Raw genomic sequence first — 22,385 nt, 5'->3', positions numbered from 1 at the left:
GTAGCTCTCTCTTTTGTCTAGGTTCTTACACTGTGTTCATCACTATAACATATTCCCCCACTCTAATAACTGCTTTTGATTTCTAAGTTTTACATTTAGATAGCACCTTTCATTCAGAAGGATCCCATGTATCTTTACCAAAGTTTAAAAAAAACATTTTGGCCAACCTTTCATATCTCATTGAGATACAAAATGGGAGTGAAGCGAATGAGAGTTCTGCACAATTAAGGTCTGTGGAATCATACTTTATACACAGGAATTACTCCAATAGACTGAGGAGCGGACCCACTTCTGGGGTGAAATACAGAAACTGTTAAACAGCATACAGTGCACAACATTTTGAAGGGGATTTGAAGGACACTTACCAAGTTGAAACTACAGGTGGAATCTTAGGCAGGCAAAGTGTAATTATCCACATTTAGAATTTTGCCAGAACAACAGCTCTATTGTCCCCACTCTTTGGAGAAATTCCATGAGAATTTGAGTTTGTATTGGAGATCTCTCCTCCCATTACTGACCCCAGCCTGACTCTGCTTAGTTTTTTAAATTTGACATTATAGCCCACAGTACTGTAGTATGACTTCAGGAAGACTAGTTGTGCTGTTGCTCCGTAGTGCTCGTTGTGTAAGAGACTGGGAGAACTCAGATGTGGAAAGCCTGATTTTAAGATGCAAGATTTAATATGTGTTGATATTTTAAAACAAGTCCCTTTTTCTAATAGGGAGAAATTGTTTGTTGTAGTCTTTATACAGCTATAACCAATCCTTTTTGGCTAAACCTATTTGCTTTTAGCCAGCTAAATCTAGCACCAGTGCGTTCCCCTAACCCAAAAAAAAAAAGATGTGATGCCTGTGAATGTTACAAAGAGATTGCTCTTGGAAGCAGACAAACATGCATTAATAAGGTTTAGGAAAGTTGTTTTTGATCCAGTAAAACATTAGATTCATCACCACACTGAAAAGAATAATTTATTTATGTATTTAAAATAGGTTTCTCGCTCTTTCTCTCTTTAATGGACTATACTTTGATATATAGAAATCATTTGTATGGGTGTCTAACTAAAAACTGCTGGGTGGAAAAACTGTCTTCCCCACTGGAAACAGCAAGAAGTAATGGAAGATATTTTTTTTAAACTTGGTTTTCTGACTGTGTAATTGCTTCATGAGGATGAATACATTTAAATCACCGCAGTAATAAAACAAAATGCAGCTATGGAATGTGCAGGGTGGGACAAGAATGAAAAAGTGCTACTCTCTTGTATTAGAATAATCTGTGCGCAAATGGTCTCCTCAAAGCAGTCAGGAGCGACAAGCGAAGGCACTTTCCATCTTAAAATGGGGGTGGGGAGAGAGAGCGAGAGAGAGAAATTTGCTTTGAAATAAACACCAGAGTATGGGAATATCCAGAGTGAAGACAGTATCCTTTGTTCGTTCTGAACATCTGTGAATTTTTGCAAGGCTAAGATATTGGACCTTGGTGAGTGCTTGTCCACTTTGGGGTTGAAAGATTATTTTCCACAGAATTTAATTTCCTTTTGTACTGCATATTCTAGTTCTTTAGTTGTTAAGTTTGCTATAAGTATTAGGCAAATGCAGCAAGAGCAGCAGAAATTCACAAAACAAGGATCCAAACTCATTGCTAGGATAAGCAAGTGAAACTCCATTGAAGACATGAAATGTCACATTCATTTAAAGGAAGGGGGGCTCTTTATAATACCCAATAACTGTGAATTGGGCATTGAGACTATTCTTTTTTCCGACACTTGTAATGTGAAAGGTGCTGGACTGACAGCCCTGGAAATTGAAGTCCTCTATTTCTCCACAGGACAGGTATAGCATGGGCAGCAGCAATGCAGGCTTCCCCACACTGTCCTGCCAATGTGTCTCAACCTTGTTCTGAAGAGATCTCTTCTGGAGGTGAGTGGGTAGCTTAGTCTCTATGTCCCTTCAGTCACTGCCGCCTCTGATGATTGCCAACAAAGCTGCCAAGTAGTTTTTATTAAGTGGACACTTGTCCACTACAAAATGGACTGAGACTACCATTTGACTTACATAAGTCTTCAATGGGTAGTAACTTTCTCTTACTATCTCTGTGAGTTGGATTCATAGTGATCTGCAGTACTTTAGTAGACTGCAGTCAAATTTCTTGTGTAGTTAAATGGCAGACCCAAATTTTGTCCTACCTTTTTGTTTTTGTTTGAAGATCCCATGTAAATGCTATATTCACACGCGTCCACATGCATGCAGATAGCTTAATGCACTTCCTTCCTAAACTTCATGAGCAAAACCAGCTAGTGCAAGCAGCCCAGCTCTCTTAGAGAACCCTGCTGTAATAAACTGGGGTGAAGCACCAACCATTTGTTAAATTAATCTCTATTTCCTCCTTCTAATGGGAGTGTTTAATATAAAACTATATCTTGACACATTCCTTTTTCATGTCTACAATGTAACTTAATATTAACATTTATTAGGAAAATTAATGTTCTTCCTTTGAATTCAGTGAAAGTGATAATTTGCAGCATCCTAAACTGCTATGAAATGATAGTCAGTGCTACCAGATAAGCATTTGACTTTTAGTAGGAACTGTCATCTAATGCAGAAGCCATAAGATAGAACACTTGAAAGAAACTGATGATGGCATTGATAAGCTGTCAGTATAAAGACAATGACAGCTCACTTGTGTGGTAGATAAACAGCTGTAACATGTTTATCGTCTTGGATTTGCTCACCTAAAATTGAAAATTGAAAATATATTTTTACAGCTTTCGATGCATTATCCAGGATATTGCATTGCAGCAACCAGATTTTTTTTTTCTTGATAGTGCCGGGGACGGGATATAGTTCTGAATCTGCTTGACTCTGTTTGTGACTGTTTATAGCCGTATATGGATACTAAGGAAATATAACACTATTTAATCCAGTTCTTTTTCTTGTAAACTCATCGTTTTGGATCTTATTAAACTTGAAGAAATAAGAAAAATCATATACTTACCGTAACATACACAAATACCTGGAAATAAAACTATCTGGAGTGATTTTATTGCAGAATTTGTTTTTCTTTTAAAAGACCTGTTTGAAATTGTTTATATATAATATACAACAACAACAAAATCAGTGATATCCCTAAGGGGCCCAATTCTGCCTTTCTTGTACATCCAAAACAGTTACTGACTTTAGTGGAATTTGGGTGCACAAAGGTTGGAGGATTGGACCCCTATTTTATAATAATCCAAGAATTTTTCATTGATATTTAATTTTATATGATAAATTATTACCATGCGTGGAACACCTGATCAGTGTTTATGCGAAGGTGCTTGAACATATAAATTTTTTTTTTTTTAATTTTGAAGTAAATATCTGTTTGGGAGTCGGTTATAGATTGTAGGGTGACATTAGGAAGTATTCAGTTTACATAATTAATAAGTCACCTTAAATGAAGTTTGCACAAGACTGCGAAATTGATTTTTCAGCTCTTGTGAATGCATCACAGATCAGAAGTCTGTCACTGTTTTTGTTTAAAGGTAGGCCTGAACTACAGTGTTCAGATTCAGATCCTGAATTTCCCCAAATTTGTGGGGGTTTGAATCCAGACTTCAGCTTTAAACCCATCTCTAGTTTACATGAATCTTTAAAAATAATTGCATAACTACCTCAAATAAAGCAGTATTACAGTGTATTCCATTTTCAACTTAAATACCAATATATAGTTAGATTAACAATAGTACAATAGGATGGTGATGTACTTCACTCTGCTCGTATTTATATAATTTTCCTTTTTCTACTTCATATAGCGCCATATCCTGCCACCATTACTCACATTGAATAGTACATTACCCCACAAATAGTTCCATTGATTTCAATAAGAGTGTTTGCAAATCAAGGTATTAGTCCATGCAAGTAAGTGTGGCAGAATGATCCTGTAGCCTTACTCACATGACTAGTTCAAATGACTAAATTGGGACTCGTCCCCTGAATCAGGGCTGCAGGATTAGGTTTATGCTGTAGATAGAAATGTATAATGGTTTTAGTATCACTTCTTTACCAGTAGTTTTATATTAGTCTTTTTAATAGGATTCTTGATGATGTGCAGAGATTGAGTGTAATGGAAAGTTAAACTAGACTCTGAAATTTATACATAGTCTCTGAGTTAGAGTGAGTTAGTTTGATGTCCATTTAATCTCAAAATCATCCAGATAAATAAAGATAAAAACCATGAGACTTTTCAGAAACACGGTGATCCAGGGATGATGATGATGAACCCTCACTCTACTTCAGGTGCCTAAAAGTATCCTCCATAACACATTAATTGCTGACATAGGGCATTCAAAGAGTTAACACTTGTGGTGTTCTAGAAAGAAGTGTTAACATGGCATTTTCAAAAACAAGCATTTTATTTGATGCTCTTGAAAATGTTTCACATGTCACCAATAGTCTGCTAAATATAAATGACTGAAATGCAGCACAGGGAAGATGTTTATAAGCAAAGCATATGTCCCCACAATCTGTAGGGAAATAATTGTGCTTCCTATATCATTTGGATCTTTAAACTAATTACTCTGTGATCAGGATATAAAAGGATAGTTTTAATGATTTATCATGTAATTACCATTAACTACCAGAATGTTACCACAAATAATGTGTGGTTATTGGAATTAATTTGTTACCTCTCTCTTTCCAAGTTTTGCAGATGATTAAATTTTTGCTCATTATCCATCTCTGTGTCACAAGTTTAAATCCAGCACAGGTCATTAGTGACTGACAATCGTTAGCAACCAGTGGCTGTTTGGTGGCCTACGTGAAACTTGTTTGTATGTTTTATTTATACAGCACTTAATAAATTTGGCCCTGATATTGCAATGCCCTCCATATGGGAGCAGGTGTCTCTGCCTGCCTGGAACTCATTGCAGGATCAGATTCTAACTTGGTAAGCTCTTTAGGGCAAGGAACACACTTTCCTTTGTGTTTGTACAGTACCTGGCAAACAGAGACGCTGATCCTGGCAGTGACCTTCAGACACTATCATCGTACAAATAATAAACAGTTTGTTCATGCATTTTATAGACAAGTAAAGAAAGACAATGTCCTGACTCACAGAGCTTAGAACTTGAAATTGATTGTCTCAGGCCAGTGCCTGGAGGGATAGCTGCTGACACAGCACACACAAAGAATTGCAATTGGCGCTAACTTGCTCCCTCGCTAGCATGCTCAGCAAAGGTCTAGGACTGAACTATCATCATTTCCCTATAGTTCATTCCTTTATGCACCTAGGTAGGGCTGATAGGGAACGGTCTATTGATATTTCCCATCTGTCTTGTAGTTGTTTGCAGTGTTGGTCCAGGATATTAGAGACACAAAGTGGGTGAGGTAATATCTTTTATTGTACCAACTTGTTTTGAAGAGAGAGACAAGCTTTTGAGCTTACACAGAGTTGTTCTTTAGGTCTGGGAAATCTACTCAGAGTGTCCAAGCTAAATACAAGGTGGAACAGATTATTTAGAATCAATAGTTAACACATATTTCAAGAGACCATTCGAGGTGAAGTGGCCCTCTCTAGCTGGGGGTGGGGGGAGGAGGAAGAAGGGGGGGGGAAAAGCTGGCGGGGGTGTGTGTGAGATTAAGTGGGTTATAGATTGTTCTAGTAAACCATAAATCCAGTGTCTCTATTCAATCCATGATTTTAAGCATCCTAGCAAAGTTCTGAATTTAACTTCCCAGGCTCGTCTTTGAAGGTATTGTGCAGGTTTTCTTTGAGAATGAGATTGAGAGGTCAGATATGGAGTGATCACTTTGTGCAAAGTGTTCACTCATGGGTGATATGGTGTTTTTGTCTTTTATCATTTTTCTGTAAGAGTTCATTTGAGAGCATAGTGACGGTCTGGTTTTATCCACATAGTTGTTATTGGGGCATTTAGTGCACTGGATGAGGTACACCCCATTTTGTGAGAGGCATGCGTAGGACCCATGGAACTTGAAAGGTGTGTTGCAGAGGTGTTGACATTGGAGCCATGGAGCTATGACTACAGGTCTTGCATCTGTTATTCTGGCAGGGTCTGATGCTGCTTTGAGTTGTTGTACCCTGGTCTGTGGGGAGCTTGCTTCTGATGATGAGCTTGGAGAGGCTGGGAGTTGTTTGAAGGCCAGAAGAGAGGGTCTAAAAAGAGATTTGTTTCAGGAGAGAGTCCCCATTGAGTATGGCTTGTAATTTTTTGCTGGGTACCCCTTATGGGTTCCAGTGTGGGGGGCAGGTGAAAACAACAGGTGTGTGTGTGTGTGTGTGTGTGTGTGTGTGTGTGTGTGTGTGTGTGTGGTTATTTCTATACTGAAGCAGGTTATTTGGGTGGCCCATTCTGTGATGTGTTCTACTTCTCTGATGGAGTATCCTTGTTTGGGGAAGGCGGTTTTAACTGTATTCAAGTGTATATCCCAGACTTTTTCTCCTCTGAACATATTCTGTGGTATCTGAGTGTCTGACTATAGATAATAGATTGCTTGGTGTGTTTAAGGTATTTACTGTATCTGAGGATATATCATCAAATCCTTCCCCAAACAACTCCAAGAGACATTCTACAACCTCGTCCACCACGAACTCACACCAGGGGCCTTCTACATACTTCCCAAGATACACAAACAAGGGAACCCCGACAGACCCATCATATCCCACCCTTCCTGAAGGAATATCAGGACTCACAGAAACCAACCTCAAACCACTCACCACACAAAGGGCCAGCTTCCTCTGGAAACTCAACAACATTAACAGCCTATCTCAGAACACCATCCTTGCTACCAGGTTTTTCACCTCCCTTTATACCAGCATCCCTCACAATGACAGCATTGTGCCTGCCTCAGATATCAAGAAGACACAACCCTCAGATATCCACCCAAACTCATCCATTTCATCCTCAACCATAACAATTTTACATTCAACAACAAAGATTTTGTCCCAACTCTGGGAACAGCCATGGCTACTAGGATGGCTCCCAATATGCCAATATCTTCACAGTTCACCTTGAGGAATTTCTGGACAGTTGCACCACGAAACCAATGATGTACATCAATGACATTTGCATCTGCTGGGCAGACGACCTAAACTCCCTCAGATATTTCTATCACCACTTATACAACCACCATCCATCCATCAAACTCTCTCTAGAACATTCCCACACTAGCATCAACTTCCTGGACTCCACGATCAGCTTCAACAATGGAACCCTACAAACAAAGATATACAAGAAGCCCATGGAACACCACATCTACCTTCACAGGTCCAGTAACCACCCCAAACACACGAAAACCTCTTTTATCTACAGGTACTCAGCTATCACAGAATATGCTCAGAGGAGAAAGTCTGGGATACACACCTTATATACTTAACTGCCTTCCACAAACAAGGATACTCCACCAGAAAGTAGATCACATCATGGAATGAGTCACTTGTATACCTCGAGAGAACCTGCTTCAATACAGATATAGTCCCTCTCCCTCTCCCCGACTGCACACCTCTAGTCACCTACCACCCCATATGGGGTATCAGCAAACAATTACAAGCTGACACAGGCCAGCCACAGGTATTTAATTGAAGTGTAGACATACACTCTGAGTACATTTCCCAGACCCAAAGAAGAGCTTTATGTAAGCTTGAAAACTTCTCACCCTCTCTCATAAATAGAAGTTGGTCCAATAAAAGATATTACCTCACCCACCTTGTCTCTTTAATACACCATAAGTGTCAAACCATCACCTTGTTGACCACTTAGTACATTACAAAGCAACAATAATTACCCTCCTTCATCGTACACACACACACATTTTTCTGTGTCTGAAGCTATCCAGGCCCATAGAGATATTGAAACAGGAATTATTTTATATAAAGAATGCCTAACAATCTTCCCACCCTTCTATTTAATTTTATGATGGGGCAGATTTTTCAAAAGCACCAAAGAGATTTTTGAGCACAAGTCCCATTGTGCTCCTAAATCTTTTAAGGCACTTTTGAAAGTCTCTCTCCCCGAATCTTTCTGCAAAATGTTTTTAACATCCAAATACAAAAATATTTAGAGACAAAACGCTACAACCCCCAAGGTAATATATTCAGACAAAAAGCAAAAGATGATACAGAGTCTGATTCTTCTCCCCATGGCCATATTAAAATGCCATGCTATCCATGTTATGCTAGTGATATGTGTATCAGCGTGAAAGGGTCCATCACAAATTGGCATTGAATTTTTCCAAAAGAGAAGCTATTGAAATCTGCCACAAAATGAAATGAGTTTTCCAAACTTCCTCCCTTGACAGTTGTAATGGTGAGTTCTTGTGTCTCAAGACTATTGAGAAGGTTGACTATACATTTCGAAGGAGGAATTGTCTTTTCAGATGAGGTGGGTAGAGCAAATTTAGCGTTAATCCAACAGAAAGCAGAAAGATCCAGGCCCTAGAGTCTCTAGAGATGTATTTAATTCTTGAATGCTGTCCTCAATTGCTACATTAGGGCCAATACAGTGCCCATTGAAGTTGATGGAAAGATTCTCACTGACTTCAGTGGGTATTGGCCCATGCAGTTCTGATATTTTATAGACTGGCTATAGCTTAGTCTAGTCCAATATGTGCTTCTACAGAAAAAAGCTAAACCAAGGCTTGTGTTTTCTTATGAAATGTAGGAAAATGTTCTTTAGACAAATTGTTTTTGTAAAAGAGAACACACTTTAATCAAAAGATTAAGGAGTCAATGAAAGTTTATCTTTAGTGAAAGAAAAGAGGTTAAGTTCCTATGAAATTGAACTGATTTAGGCTTCAAGAAAAAAAAATTAGACCTGATTTGTGAGGATAGCTTGGATTTACATGGACAGGGCAAGTTGAGATGGAGTTCAGTGCTCAAGTTATTCATAAGGTGACCAGATGTCCTGATTTTATAGGGACAGTCTCAGTATTCGGGGCTTTGTCTTATATAGGAACCTATTACCCACCACCCCCATCTCGATTTTTCACACTTGCTATCTGGTCACTCTAGTTACCCACCAGATCCTGTCTTTGGATATTTGCATGAAATCCTTGTTGATTTAGTGGCAAATCTGAAGGCAGATTTTGGCCCTTGGTTTGCAGATGAAGATGGATCCAGTTTATTTTTCTTATCAAAAGTAGGAGACTGTTACAGGATATACTCACCCGAAGTCACTGGGGCCAGGCTGCCCTGTTCTTCAAGGACTGGGGCAGACAGAGGTTGAAGGAGCAACAGAGATGGATGCTGAGAGACAAGAACTGGCCCTGGGTAATAATTGGTGAGTGGAAAGTCCCAGGTTGCTGTTCATGTTACCACCCACACCAGCCTGTTGGGGCAGAGCTCCCCTTTTTCTCAGACAATCAGGAGTAGCTCTGGGAAGGAGCTCTGCTTCTTTCCTTATAATAGAGAAGTGCTAGAAGGAAAGGAGATGCCTGGTAACCTCTCCCACTCCCAGGCCTGGCAGAATGAGATGGAACTATGTGACTGCCTCCAAAAATATGGAAGAGGATTGAACACCCCTCTCTGGGGAGAAGGGGTGTTTGCTTGTGAAGATTTTTTTTTTGTTTTTCTGAAAGGCTGTTTCCAATCTGGGCAGAGTTAAGTAGGAGTATTTTAAAGGGTCAGCTGGGAGAAGCTGGCTCCAAGTTGCTGCCTGCTACAGAGACCCTACTCAATGGCTCACGATGACTGCCTGGTGGCATTCTGTTGTGAGCATGGTGATAGTCTCAGAGAATCCCTGTCTTGTATTAGAAGAGGAATATAAAATTTGAGGGGCTAACGTGTGTCCCTAGTAGCATCCGTGGCACTTCCCAAAGGCATCGTCCCTGGAGAGAATAGAGGGAGGCAGAACGCTTCATGGGTGCTAAGGAGTGGCTGCTGATGCTTTTTTGCAAGTGCATTGTGCACTCCCCGACACAGCTTTCTGAACCACCAGTCTGTGCAGAAAGGAGGCGAGGCTGTTACCCTCACATTCTCCCCTTTTGGGAGGATGTCCATGCTGCTGGCTGTGCTTTGACTGTCCATTTGCTTGCACTAAGGGCTCTTGTGAATAGTAATGATGTGGGAATTGGGCTGCCCTGGCAAGGATGCCCAAGTGTACATGTATGTGAGGATTCCCTTCACTGTCCTCACTCCATCCCTTCAGACACATGAACAAGAGGAAGCAGAATCTGGCCTTACGGGTCTCTTGCAAAACAAACTGTAAGCATAAGTATGCAAGTAATTTGTTATTTGGAACAATCTCAGTTGCCTTCAATGGCAGATGTATGCATTTCCTTATGTGTTGCAGAGGAACCTGACAAGAGTTCAAAGTAGATCTCCTACTGGCTTTGAGCCTAACACTTCTGAGGGGCACAGAGAAAGAGAAGTATGAACACAAATTGAATTGTGCCTTGCCTGTGGTAACAATATTTTTCAATCCACAGTGTTCTTGATTTCACACTGATACAGATCATTATTTGCAGCATTTCCCTCCCAATGATATTTCTCTTTTACAAAATTTATAATATTTTTCTTGTGGTAAATGCCAGCTGGATTATGCAGGGACAGTGTATTTAAAATGTGCTTATAGACTAGACTGAGATGTGGAAATGTGTTCTCGCTCCTTCTAAGTCATTGACCTATTTTTATGAGGGAAAAAATGGTAAGTGAATAAAATGTTAAGGCTGTAATATTAACTAAAAATGATGACTTCTCCACTCAAGGGATCAGTTTTAAAACATAAATTAATTGAATTTATCCAAGTTAATTTTAAAATGCCTAACAAGAAAAACAGCTGAGTGACTATTTTTGGCGATTTAGGCACAGAACTATGTTGGAATGATGCTGAAGGTCTGATTAGCATCAACAAAATCCAGGCCATTCAAGGCTCATCCATCCTGAAAACTTGATAAACAGTGCCAGCTAACAGGGGTATCTTCCTCCTGCGGTTGGGGGTTTGGTATTTAGATTAGAAAACACCAGTCCACTTTGTACTTAAGTAATGCAAGACAAATGGTGAATCTAGCTCTACTCAAGACATGCAGGTGTCTGTACTATTTCTCATCTGGGATACTGGTCATATGATATCTATTACTAGCCATCAGTTCAAAGTTAGAAAACCTAAAATCCAAACCAGGCATGTAATAATAAGGATCACTGTTATTTATTTTATAGTGTTCAAAGGCATGTTAATGTTTTGGCAGAAGGCAAAAAAAGAGATGGTATGAAATCTTGGCCCCTTTGAAATCAATATGAGTTTTGCCATTGACTTCAACGGGGCTAGGATTCCAGAGAGAGTTTACAATCTAAATTTTAGATCTGACATAAAGAATTGGAGTGATGAACAGTTGGGTGAGGAAAGGGAAGGAGGATGAGTGTTATAGCAATAGAATTATATGGGTTACTCATTTAGGTCTCAGTGCTGATCATCTTACTCCATGAGCAGTGTCAGTACACTTAAAGGGGCACACATACAGTAAGGTGCTATTCAATGTAAAAATATCATTCTGCATTCACCTAAGGGCCAACCATATACTTTCAGTGTGAATGACAAAACAAGGATCCAATACACCAACTTGGACCATGAGTGTCCAAAACATATCTTATCTGAAGTACTTTTTAAGTTGACTATCACCATTGCATCTGAGCACTGCATCTAGCTAATCAGGTGATAACTGCATTCAGTTTGTCTCAGCTGTGGGTTCTTTCAAGGGTACAGCTATAATGCAATAAAAAAACTCTTGGCCCAAGTCTGCACCTGGTTCAACTGACTTGGGCTTGCAGGGTTCAGGCTACATGGCTAAAAATTTCAGTGTAGATATTAGGGCTTGGACTCCAGCCTGGGTTCTGAGACCCACTGCCCTCGCTGGGTTTCAGAGCCTAGGCTCAAACGTCTACACTGCAATTTTTAGCCCCTCAGCGTGAGCCCCGCAAGCCTAAGTTGGCTGACCCGGGCCAGCCGTTGCCGTGTTGCAGGTCTTTTACTGAAGTGTAGATATAACCAAAATGTCTATTAAGCAAAGGTCACTTGTTGTTGTTATTGTCTTTACCACTGAGTCTCTTTCTCTTATTCAGTCTTGCTGAAGTCCTTACTTTTCTCTCTAGCTTGGTTAACTTGTTTAAAGTGCTTTGTGTAAGGGATACAAATAAATCAAACTGCAGGTATTCAAAATATTTCCATCTTTGTTCCTGGGGAAATACTAAAAAATAAATAGATGAAAATTGCCTGTACAATGCAGTAAAATGGTATTTTAGAATCATGAGTTACTTATTTACTTTTCAATCTATTTTTCATTTAATTGATTAAATGTAAAAAAAAAGTCTTTCAAATAGTGCCATAAATCAATATGTGTCACAAATATTGTACAGGAGGACTGGGCCCCGTAGTTATAATAAATCAATATATTTTTCTTTTGAGGACAGATTAAAGCAGTTAGTCTTTTATGCTGATATAGGGCTATCAGTGAGTGCACTTCTTTATGCCACAAATATTGCATCTTAAATTATTTTCTAATGGTTATTGGCTATGATCAGCTGTATAGTGCCATGTAAACATGACATGCTTCTTAAGGAAAAAATTGTTTCCTTATACTTAGAGATTCAAATCTATAAACATAGGCCTTGATCCTGCAATCAGGACCATAATTTCTATTGATTTAAAAGGGAGTTGGGTGTGTTTGTTTAGGGGCTTATTTCAGAGACTATGCAAGGGAGGTTTTGTTTGTCAAAAAATAACAGCTGTGGCATACTAGATGTTGGCAAGGAGTGTTAGCTAATTGTTAGCACATAGGACTGGGAGTCAGGAGATGTGTATTATATTTGTGGCTCTAGAACCGACTCGCTGTCTGACCTTAAGCAAGTTACTTGCTGTGCCTCTGTTTCCCCATTTTTGAAATGGGAAAGCTAATATGTACTCGCCTTGTGAAGAGGCCTAATTAACACATGTTTGTAAAGCTCTTTGAGATCAGCTCATGAAAGGTGCTTTATAAATGCAAACTATGATTATTACCTGCGAGACTCAGGTTTTCAAAGACTTCTCTGGGTTCTTGATCTCCACACAGACTGGAGCTGGGCTCATTAACAGGTTAAACTCCCAGGCTGTACTTACACTATGAAAAGACCTATAATTGACAATTTATTATAGTGAAATCTGATTCCCTCAGCTCCATCTCAACTGCTGTAGGTTGGGCTGCTGGTGAAGATGGGGTCAGACAGTGCTTAGCACCCATTGCTGAGGGAATGTTAGAAAACTTGTTCCCATAGTGAGAGTTAGTTAAAATCTGGCAGTGATATCTCCTTTATTTTTAGAGTTCAGATTTTGAAACTACATATTGAGTTAGGTCCTCGCCCATGCTAAGCCTTCTTTGCACCATTTCCACAAAAATTCTCCCTTATCCTGCGGTAAACCCATGTACTGGGGGCAGGAGGCTTGTGTGCTCAGGTAGAAGAGTGCAGAATGATTGGGAATCTTAATATGTTCTCCCATGTGAACAAAAACATTTTCTTATAACCTAGGAAGGTGGCAGCACCAATGGGCAAAACAACTAACATTAAATGCACTTTTCTGGAAATACTTTTCAGGAACAAATTACAAATATCCTGCAATGATTGATGATGATATAGCCAAGGGTAATTTGAACATGAAATTTCATGTTCAGATTGTTTGGGTAAATTGAAATTGGTGGGAGTGTGGTAGGCCTAGGTCTAGGGTTTTCTCCATTGGTAATTTTATTTTAAACTCCTTGACATTTGGCTCAGTCTGATGCATCCCAAAGGCAAAAATTTTGCTCTCCAGCAGTGTTTATGTGAGCCTAAGTGAACAGTATCCAGACAGCGGATGAGCTTTGCTACGGACAGGGAAATTGCTCCAACTCACCCTTCAGTTTGGTGGGGGAATTTTCCCAAATGCTTCAGAGAGTGAACAAGTCATCTCTCTACTTAGTTGCGTACTGTCACCCATCACCATAGTAGCTAAGCACTTTTTCATGTAAAATCAATAGCAAAGCCCCCAAGTCGACTTTCTGGAAGTTCCGGTTCTCCGGAGTAGTGTGCCTACTGGATAAAGCACTGGACTGGGACTTGAGACATGCATTCTGTTCCTGGCTCTGCCACTGGCCTACTGGGTGACTTTGGGCAAATCACTTCACCTCTGTGCCTGTGAAATGAGAATACTGGAAAGTGATTTGAGATGTACTGGCGAAAAGAACTAGGCATTATTATTCTTTCCAGAGTCAAAACTTTGCTTGAGGTAGAGGTTTTTTATTTTGTTAATTTAATTTTATTATTTCCTCTGTTTATTGGTTGGTGGGGGCTTAAGGCTAGAAGTGGACATCAGTGATTGTGACTGTAATTCTTATAGGGATAAGGCAGGCTTTTGTCAAAGAGGAAGGTTTGGCTTGCAGCATTTTCTGAAGACAGTCTGTCAGCACATTGCTGATTTGGGATCAGATCCAATATTGTCTGAGGTGCCCTCTTCGATTAATTTAAGGGATCTCAATCTGGGAGTCACGTTCAGCCTGTCCTTCCCTTATTGCTAAAGGAGAGGGCAGTCCTGGCTAGATCCTGGCATCATGAGTGGGGCTCCTGGAAGGGTCCCAATAAGGAAAAAGTTAAGAATTACTAAGAAAATGTAGGTTTCAGAGTAGCAGCCGTGTTAGTCTGTATCCGCAAAAAGAAGAACAGGAGTACTTGTGGCACCTTAGAGACTAACAAATTTATTAGAGCATAAGCTTTCGTGGACTACAGCCCACTTCTTCGGATGCATATAGACTCCTGTTCTTCTTTTTAAGAAAATGTATTAAATGGGATCTCAAACCCTCTCTCCCCCTCCCCCCCGCATGGTGGATGATAGTAGGATAGTTTTGCATTGTGGTAGCACAGGTAGATGCTAAATATCTTGTGACACTTTTAGCAAACAGAAATGGTGTCCTGGCCAACATTCTCTCACTTATTATTTTTTATTATTAGCATGTAATGTCAAAAGCTGGGTATATACTATAATGATATAAGTGCAATTGTCTTTTCCAATTATCTACAGTTACTCTGCTCTTAGCATTCAGTCCCTTACTTTGAGATTATACCAAATTCTGTTTCATATTGGAAGGTTGGGTTCTTTCAGTCTATGTATACTGTTCATAAAATATCTCTACCCAGTATAAGTGGGTTGTTGAACTTGTATCAGAGCTCTGCAAACTATCCTATCTTTTGCAAACTGTGTACATACACCTTTTAGTAATTCCCTCGTGAAACTAAAGGTTGCCTTCTGTTGCACTACACTGCTTCCCAATTGTGTTCTACTGAAGTCAATGGCAAAACTTCTAACTTTAGTGGGAGTAGGATCAGACCCTAAACTTGCTATATTATGTGGTATAAACATGTGTTATTACTAAGGGCCCGATCCTGCACTCCTAACAGGGTCAAAACTTCCATCAAATTCCAGCAGAGCAGGATTAAGCCACAGCCTAGCTTTATTCCGATTTGAACATCTACATAAAAATCTGATTTGAAGACTAATTTGGCCCACCGGATTCCTTCATTTCAGATTAGATTACCTCATATGACATGAGGTTAAAAACAAAGGAAAACGTCACCATCTGCATTTTTGGATACCCGCTGTGCAAACTGGTAGTAGCATGTCGTCTACAAATAAGTGTGCGCTAGTGTCACTTTTGGGTCCCAGTGTAACAGAGAGGAGATAATTAGTAAAAGCGAAATTGGCTGAAAATAGCACTATTTCATACTAGCTAATTTTAATAATATGCAGTTGCTATAAAGGAATCTGAAGAGAAAATATCTCTGAGTATCCTATTGTCATTGTGTAGGATCAGTCAGATATACGATAAAAAGATGTGTGGGATTTAAATGTTTTATATTTTTTAAAAATTAAAAGGGTATAATAAAATATAACTGTAGGGCTCCTATCTTTCAGCCTTTATTGAAGTGAGTAGTACTACTGAAGTCAAAGGTTATTCACATGAGTAAGGGCTGTTTTTAATCCCATATTTTTGGTTTAACAATACAATTAGAGAAATAAATAATAACAGAAGGAGAGAAATTGAGAGTTACAGATTAGACAACGGAGAAAAGATGGAGTGGTGCATATGTACAAATAGGTTGCAAATAAGGGGAGATTAACACACAAGCCTGGACTTCCCACCGTCACCCCCTTTTAACCACACACAAAACAACCAGCAATTTCATGATGAAACTCTAATGTGAATTAGAAAAGGACTTCTGCATTTGTTAGCACAAAGGAAAATAGACCTCCTTCAGAGCTTCTGTATTTCAAAGCACTTGCGTGTATTAAAATGCCACGCAGGCTACAAGGAATCCTTCTCAAAAGATGAAACATTGTCATTTGAAAAGAAAATAGGTACTTGTGATTTTTCACCACCTGGGTATTAATGCAGCCAATTACTGTGTCCTGCCTTTCAAACATTATTACATTAGAGCAAGAAAGGAGCCGATATTGTATTTTACATGACCTTTCTAATGCTATATATACACATATAGATTTGTGTTATTTGTCTCTTTGATTCGCCAAATGTTTCTTATTTGTGGCTCAAGGCATTTATTTATTGCAAGGCTTCAAGCTGTGGTAAGCAAGGTCATAGATTAAGAATTGATTTCCACAGTTGTTCTAGCATACAAACTAAATTTCACTTGGTTGGTTTTAAAAGCTGCAGCTGGACATAAATTCAGCTTTCCGTCATTATCTGAGTACTAATGTTAAAGAAAATGAGAAAATATTCTGTGTACATTATATGTTTAATTTAGCCCGTCAGCTAAGACTGCCCATGAAAAGCAAAGTGTTCATGCTCTGCAGGCTTCTAAATGTAACCATATTGTTACTGATCTGAGGTTTATTTTATTTCATCTGTATTCTTTCTTCATTCTGAATGTATCTTTATTTGGCAATCAAATATTATTCAGTTTTTGGTAAATTATGTTTTGAGCAATTTTTGTATGCTCTCTTTATTGTTTTTATTATATGCTTCCAGATTGTTAATTTCTGCCTTTAAATGTGGCTAACAGGAATGTAGATTTCAAAATGGAATACAAGCCCCTTCACCTAGAAATAGATATCCTGTTGCTATGTTACCTTACTGTAACTTAGAGCACAATAATATAGTCAGACTTAAAATATGATTAGACTGTAAATTGAATCTCTCTCCTAATGAAATGAATAGCCACCAGGGCAAAGGGTTTCCTCAAGATAAGGCTTTGTTATTGATGATAGCAATAGTAGAATTTTATACTATGGTATTATTCTGTGTATTAATTAATCTGTATAATTTTTAAGTATGAATGTATAATTTTTCTTCCTAGGGATGTTGCATGTGACATGAACTAACTGGGTGGCATGTTGTAGAAAGGATATCTGAACTAACCAACCACCCACCCTTTGGTCATGAATGTCTGTTGATGATGCTTTTGAATAAAGATTTTTGATATGGCACTCTGCATTCCGTTTTTGATACCATAAATTAATAGTACAAGTCTTAGTATGTAATGCACAATGTATAGTCCCAATTAATATTTAACATCTTCGCAGTGCTTTACAAATATTAACTATCCCTATAACACCCCTTGAATGCTAGCATTTATCATCTGCATTTCCACTTAGAGAAACTGAGGCACAGAGAGTAAATGATTATTACAAGGTAACAGAGAGTGAATCATGCCAGTTTAGAATTCCTGACTCTCAGCCTACGGTTCATGCCACACCTTTATAAAGTATTCTGTCGTAGAGAGGCAACTTGACCTAATGGTAGCGTATATAATCATGGGAAATGACCAGGAGAATTGCATCCATATTGTCACTCACTGTTGCTCCTGCTGTCTCCATTCTGTGCTTTTGTTGATGCTGTACAGGCTTCAGGAATGGAACAGTGGGACATTCTGGTGTCTTACTATATTCAAATGAGGCTATTCAGTCTCAATCCACCCTCCCCCCCCAAAAAGGCTTAGAAAAAAACAAACATAACACCCCCCCCACACACACACACACACACGCACACTACACAGTGAACACTCCCAGTTGCTCAGTAGCACTGCATTCCAGAGAGAAAATAATGTAAGTGCTGTGCTGAACTCTTTTTTGTTGTTATTACAGTGCAGAGGGATTGAATGGTGAACACAAGGGGGAACTCAGACATTTAATGTACTAAATTATTTTCTTTGTAGTGGCTGCAATATGTATTGAAAGAAAAAGAAGCAGAAAGAGATTTTATGACTGATGCTTGGGAATAACAGTTTGGCATATATAACGAGATTGTTCAGGGATAGGTCAACTGTATGAAAATAGAAACAGTTTTAAGTTAAAATTCCCTTATTTCAATAATCTTTAGAATAATCTTTTGGAGAAGGGAATCGGTACAACTAGTTTGTAAGCTAGTTTCCTTCCCTTTCTGGACCAAATTTTGCCCTATCTCAAGCACATGCACTGATTTTAATGGGAACCATGAGCAAGCCATTCAAAGTTTGTGTCTGACCCTGTAGCTTCATTTTAATATATGCCTGCACTGCATTTACAGACTGAGATTGCCCCTTGTTTGGACATAAATCTAGCTAACTCAGATGCCAGAGCAGCGAAGCTTCAGCAGTTCACAAGAAAGGTTCTGCATGGGCTTGTACAGCACGCGGAGGCATACGCTGCCACAGCTGTACCGCTACTGATCCATACCCAAGCTAGTTAGATTAGTGTGCAAGCTCTTTGTGGGTTTTTGGTGTATTGTAAAAGTATTGAGCTTATTGTCAATGTGAAAGAAAGAAAAAAAGAAGAATTCCCCCATTACTTTAGCACCTACTTATAGTGCTGTCTGGGGGGGAAAAGGTATCATGCTAGTCAAATAGGTTCAACCCACTAAATAGTCATGCTTCTGTGAGTGATGGTGCAGCATTACTGAAAGCCCTGCTAAGAGTGATTGCTGTTACCAAGCCTTGGGGTCAGGAGGGCATGTGTTATGAGTTGATTATTTAAAACATGATCAGGACACCTTGTGCAACTGGTCAAAAGATTTCCAATGATGTTCAACACATGGAGGCTTTCTGTGGAAGGACAAAGTCAAAAGTTATGTCAAGAGTCTCGAGATTGATTCCATTCCTTTGAACAAATCCCCTCAGCAAGTGAGGAAATGGAGTGGTATAAACACCTAGGTAGACAGGGCAGGCTCCCTTGTATATAGGTGATGTCTACCCAGGGGCAAGACAAATACATTAGTTCTTGGTGATGCATACCAGATCTGAATGATATTCTGCTAAAGGGCATAGGCTTTATTAACAGACCTGGCATTACTCAACTAAATACTCATTCAGGAGGAATGCAAAATACTCCTTTCAGATTCACCCACATGAATTTTCCTCAAGTCAAAGTGAATTGATGAAGGAACCTAAAAAACAGGTGCCTTCTGGTTCAGTGATGAGGTTGGTATAAGAACATGAATAGAATAGAATTCTTCTGTACCCAAGAGGATTGTCCTAACAGCAGGTATCTTTCTCAGTTCCATTTTCCATTCATACCCCCAAAAACAAACACTTCACAAAAAAAGACAAATGGAAAGGGAGAGGGAAACTGATTTTTCCTTAGTCCCCGGATACTTGTCCATACCCTGTACAGTGCATTCCAAAGAGATGAAAAGAACATGGAGTGGGTAAAGAGTGTCAGGCTCTGTTCATATAGGCGAAAAGAGCGGGCCCTGCAGTGTCCGTAGAAAGGAGTTGGCAGTGTGTTTCAGTGGAAGTTCTGCCCACACGGGGAATGGAAGGTTGAGCCCTGTTTTGGTAGAGTATTTGTATTTGAAAATAAAATCCATCAGTCAATATAATTGTGTTTACATTGCTACAGTCCTAGGCTGGCATAGGTTTGTCTTTTTAACACCACTGTAACTCCTGCTATTGCCAACTTGCAAAACTATCCCTTGTTGGAGGAATTTGTGTGGTCTGTACCAGGCAGACAGGGTTGCTTCTACTCTGATTACTACAAGGCTGTTAATAACGTATCAGTAAATTGATAACTTCCCTTCTATTGGTTAACTTGGAACATAAATATGCTTGTGTACAGGGAGAGTCTTGTTGCTGCAGAAGAGGTGTATATATTGGTGGTCACTGTGGTAAATATCCACATTTTGGCTTCTCTTCATATCACACTTACTGCCTGGATGTCAACTTAGGGCTTGATGCAAAGCCCATTGAAATCAGTGGAAGTCTTTTTGATTTGCAAAATGCTTTGGCAATTGGAAGTGCTAATAAATGCTAAGTACTTTTTCCATGCCCTGATTTTTGCACGTTTCTAAATCATGAGAGAAAGCACGTCACTTTTAAATGTTTGCTTATTGATCTGTATTTTAAAATGTAGCTATAAGGCAGTATTAGTACTTTACCGAGCGTTAATGTTTAAGTTCTTCTGTGTCCAACCTTTCCAGCCAGAGGACCAAACGTGTTATTTCAGAAAGGTCGAGGGGCCTCTATCAGTACTGTAGAACGTATTTTCTGGGGCGCAGGCAGCGCAAAGGGAGCAAAGATGACCTGCACATGTCTGGCTGTCAGAGACTAAGCGTAACTCTTGGGGGGGGGGGGGGCATGTGACTGCTGCACATGTCTCCTCTGGGCTGAGGAGCAGCAGCAGAGCCAGAAGCACCAGGGCAGCGGCAAGCGAGTGCCTCGGGGAGCATCGTGTGGCAGCCGGGTCCCGCAGGCAGGGGGCATCACTGGCTGTTGACAGGCTCCTTTGGGGGAGAGGCAAGAGCACGTCAGGGGTGCATCTTGGAGGTGTGCCGCCCGCCTTGCCTGGGGAGCGCCTGGCCGTGCAAAGGCATCCCTGTTCAGGGAGCAGGGCAGGGAGGGCTGCTAGGCAGCCAGCCAGCGCCCCGGCTCCCACAGCACAGAGAGCCAGGGGCACGGGCAGCTCCCACCAGCTTCCGATCTGCCGGCTCCTGGGAGGAAGCGACAGTTTTCAAACTAGGGGGACCCTAGGTGGGTGTGCCCCACAGTTTGAAAACCTCTGTGCTAAATGGAAGGCAGAAATCCTGTGGAGGAACATGACCCTGCACGCTCCCTTTCCCGCACACGTCGCCTCTGCATGGCTGGAGATTCCCCCAGTTCATGGGAGTCTCCAGTGAGTGTAAAACTAGCATCTACAACTTCTACATCTCCCTCTCTGCAGCCCCTGGCACCAGGCATGTGTTTGGGGGTTGGGAAGGGAGTTGTGGGAGCACACATCCTTGGGAACATAGCTAGTTGGCACAAGTTTAGAGTAACAACAAGGCTGTTCTAATTGGGCCTCGGTCAGAGAATCAGAGAGTTAGAGCCGGTTGCTGGTTCTCAGTTTTTCCCTTTTTCCCCTACCTTGGCCAGCTGTGCGGGCTGCCCGAGGTTTAGGTAGAGCCCAGTGAGCTCCCTTGCTCTCCCTGAGCCTTTCAGGCTCCTACCTTTGTCCCCCTGCATCCTCCCCATAGCAACAGTGCTGATTCAAACACTTCAGTTTGCTCTCACTTTCAGATCATAATCGAATACACATTTTCTTAATATAGGTTTCAGAGTAGCAGCCATGTTAGTCTGTATACGCAAAAAGAACAGGAGTACTTGTGGCACCTTAGAGACTAACAAATTTATTTGAGCATACGCTACAGGCCACTTCATCAGATGCATAGAATGGAACATATAGTAAGAAGTAATATATATACATACAGAGAACATGAAAAGGTGGAAGTAGCCCTACAAACTCTAAGAGGCTAATTAATTAAGATGAGCTATTATCAGCAGGAGAAAAAACACTTTTGTAGTGATAATCAAGATGGCCCATTTCAGACAGCTCACAAGAAGGAGTGAGGATACTTAACATGGGGAAATAAGTATCCTCACTCCTTCTTGTCAGCTGTCCGAAATGGGCCCCTCAAAACCTTCTTGTCAACTATCCGAAATGGGCCATCTTGATTATCACTACAAAAGTTTTTTTTTCTCCTGCTGATAATAGCTCATCTTAATTAATTAGCCTCTTAGAGTTGGTATGGCTACTTCCACCTTTTCATGTTCTGTGTGTGTGTATAGATATATATATCTTCTTACTATATGTTCCATTCTATGTATCTGATGAAGTGGGCTGTTGCCCACGAAAGCTTATGCTCAAATAAATTTCTTAATACAGTCACCCTGGAGGGTAACAGTGTAGCACCTCAAAGGAAACAAGCGTGCCCAGATCACAGGTTACACATCATTGCTCTACCTCCTGGAACTTGCTGGTGAAATGTGCCCATTGTGTGGTGTTAAGGAGGGGCATGCAGTAGGTTGAAAAAGGAGCATTATACATAAAAATGAAACGACGCAGCCAAAGGCAATAACTTGTACTGTAGGTATTTTGACCCTCGCAAATTTGGAATGTGTGGAACCCATCTGTGCATCATTTCTGTTCTGTA

The 22,385-nt window shown here is 40.1% G+C and overlaps 1 protein-coding gene across 9 annotated transcripts in view; it reads left to right on the top strand.

The window, feature by feature from the left end:
- PPP2R2C (protein phosphatase 2 regulatory subunit Bgamma) overlaps nt 1-22,385 on the top strand; it is a 277,566-nt gene that overhangs the window by 112,391 nt on the left and 142,790 nt on the right. For 2 of the 9 annotated variants that reach the window (XM_065598243.1, XM_042855498.2), the window contains one exon: nt 1,825-1,916. The exons of the other annotated variants lie outside the window; for them this stretch is intronic. In XM_065598243.1, coding sequence (XP_065454315.1) covers nt 1,850-1,916 — 67 coding nt within the window. In that variant the 5' untranslated portion in view covers nt 1,825-1,849. The remainder of the gene's footprint in view (nt 1-1,824; nt 1,917-22,385) is intronic. 9 annotated transcript variants of the gene reach the window in all.

The sequence above is a fragment of the Chrysemys picta genome, chromosome 5 (assembly GCF_011386835.1).
Source record: "Chrysemys picta bellii isolate R12L10 chromosome 5, ASM1138683v2, whole genome shotgun sequence".
Taxonomy (NCBI): domain Eukaryota; kingdom Metazoa; phylum Chordata; order Testudines; family Emydidae; genus Chrysemys; species Chrysemys picta.
The sequence above is the reverse complement of the archived record's forward strand: the minus strand, read 5'-3'. Positions and strand labels throughout refer to the sequence as shown.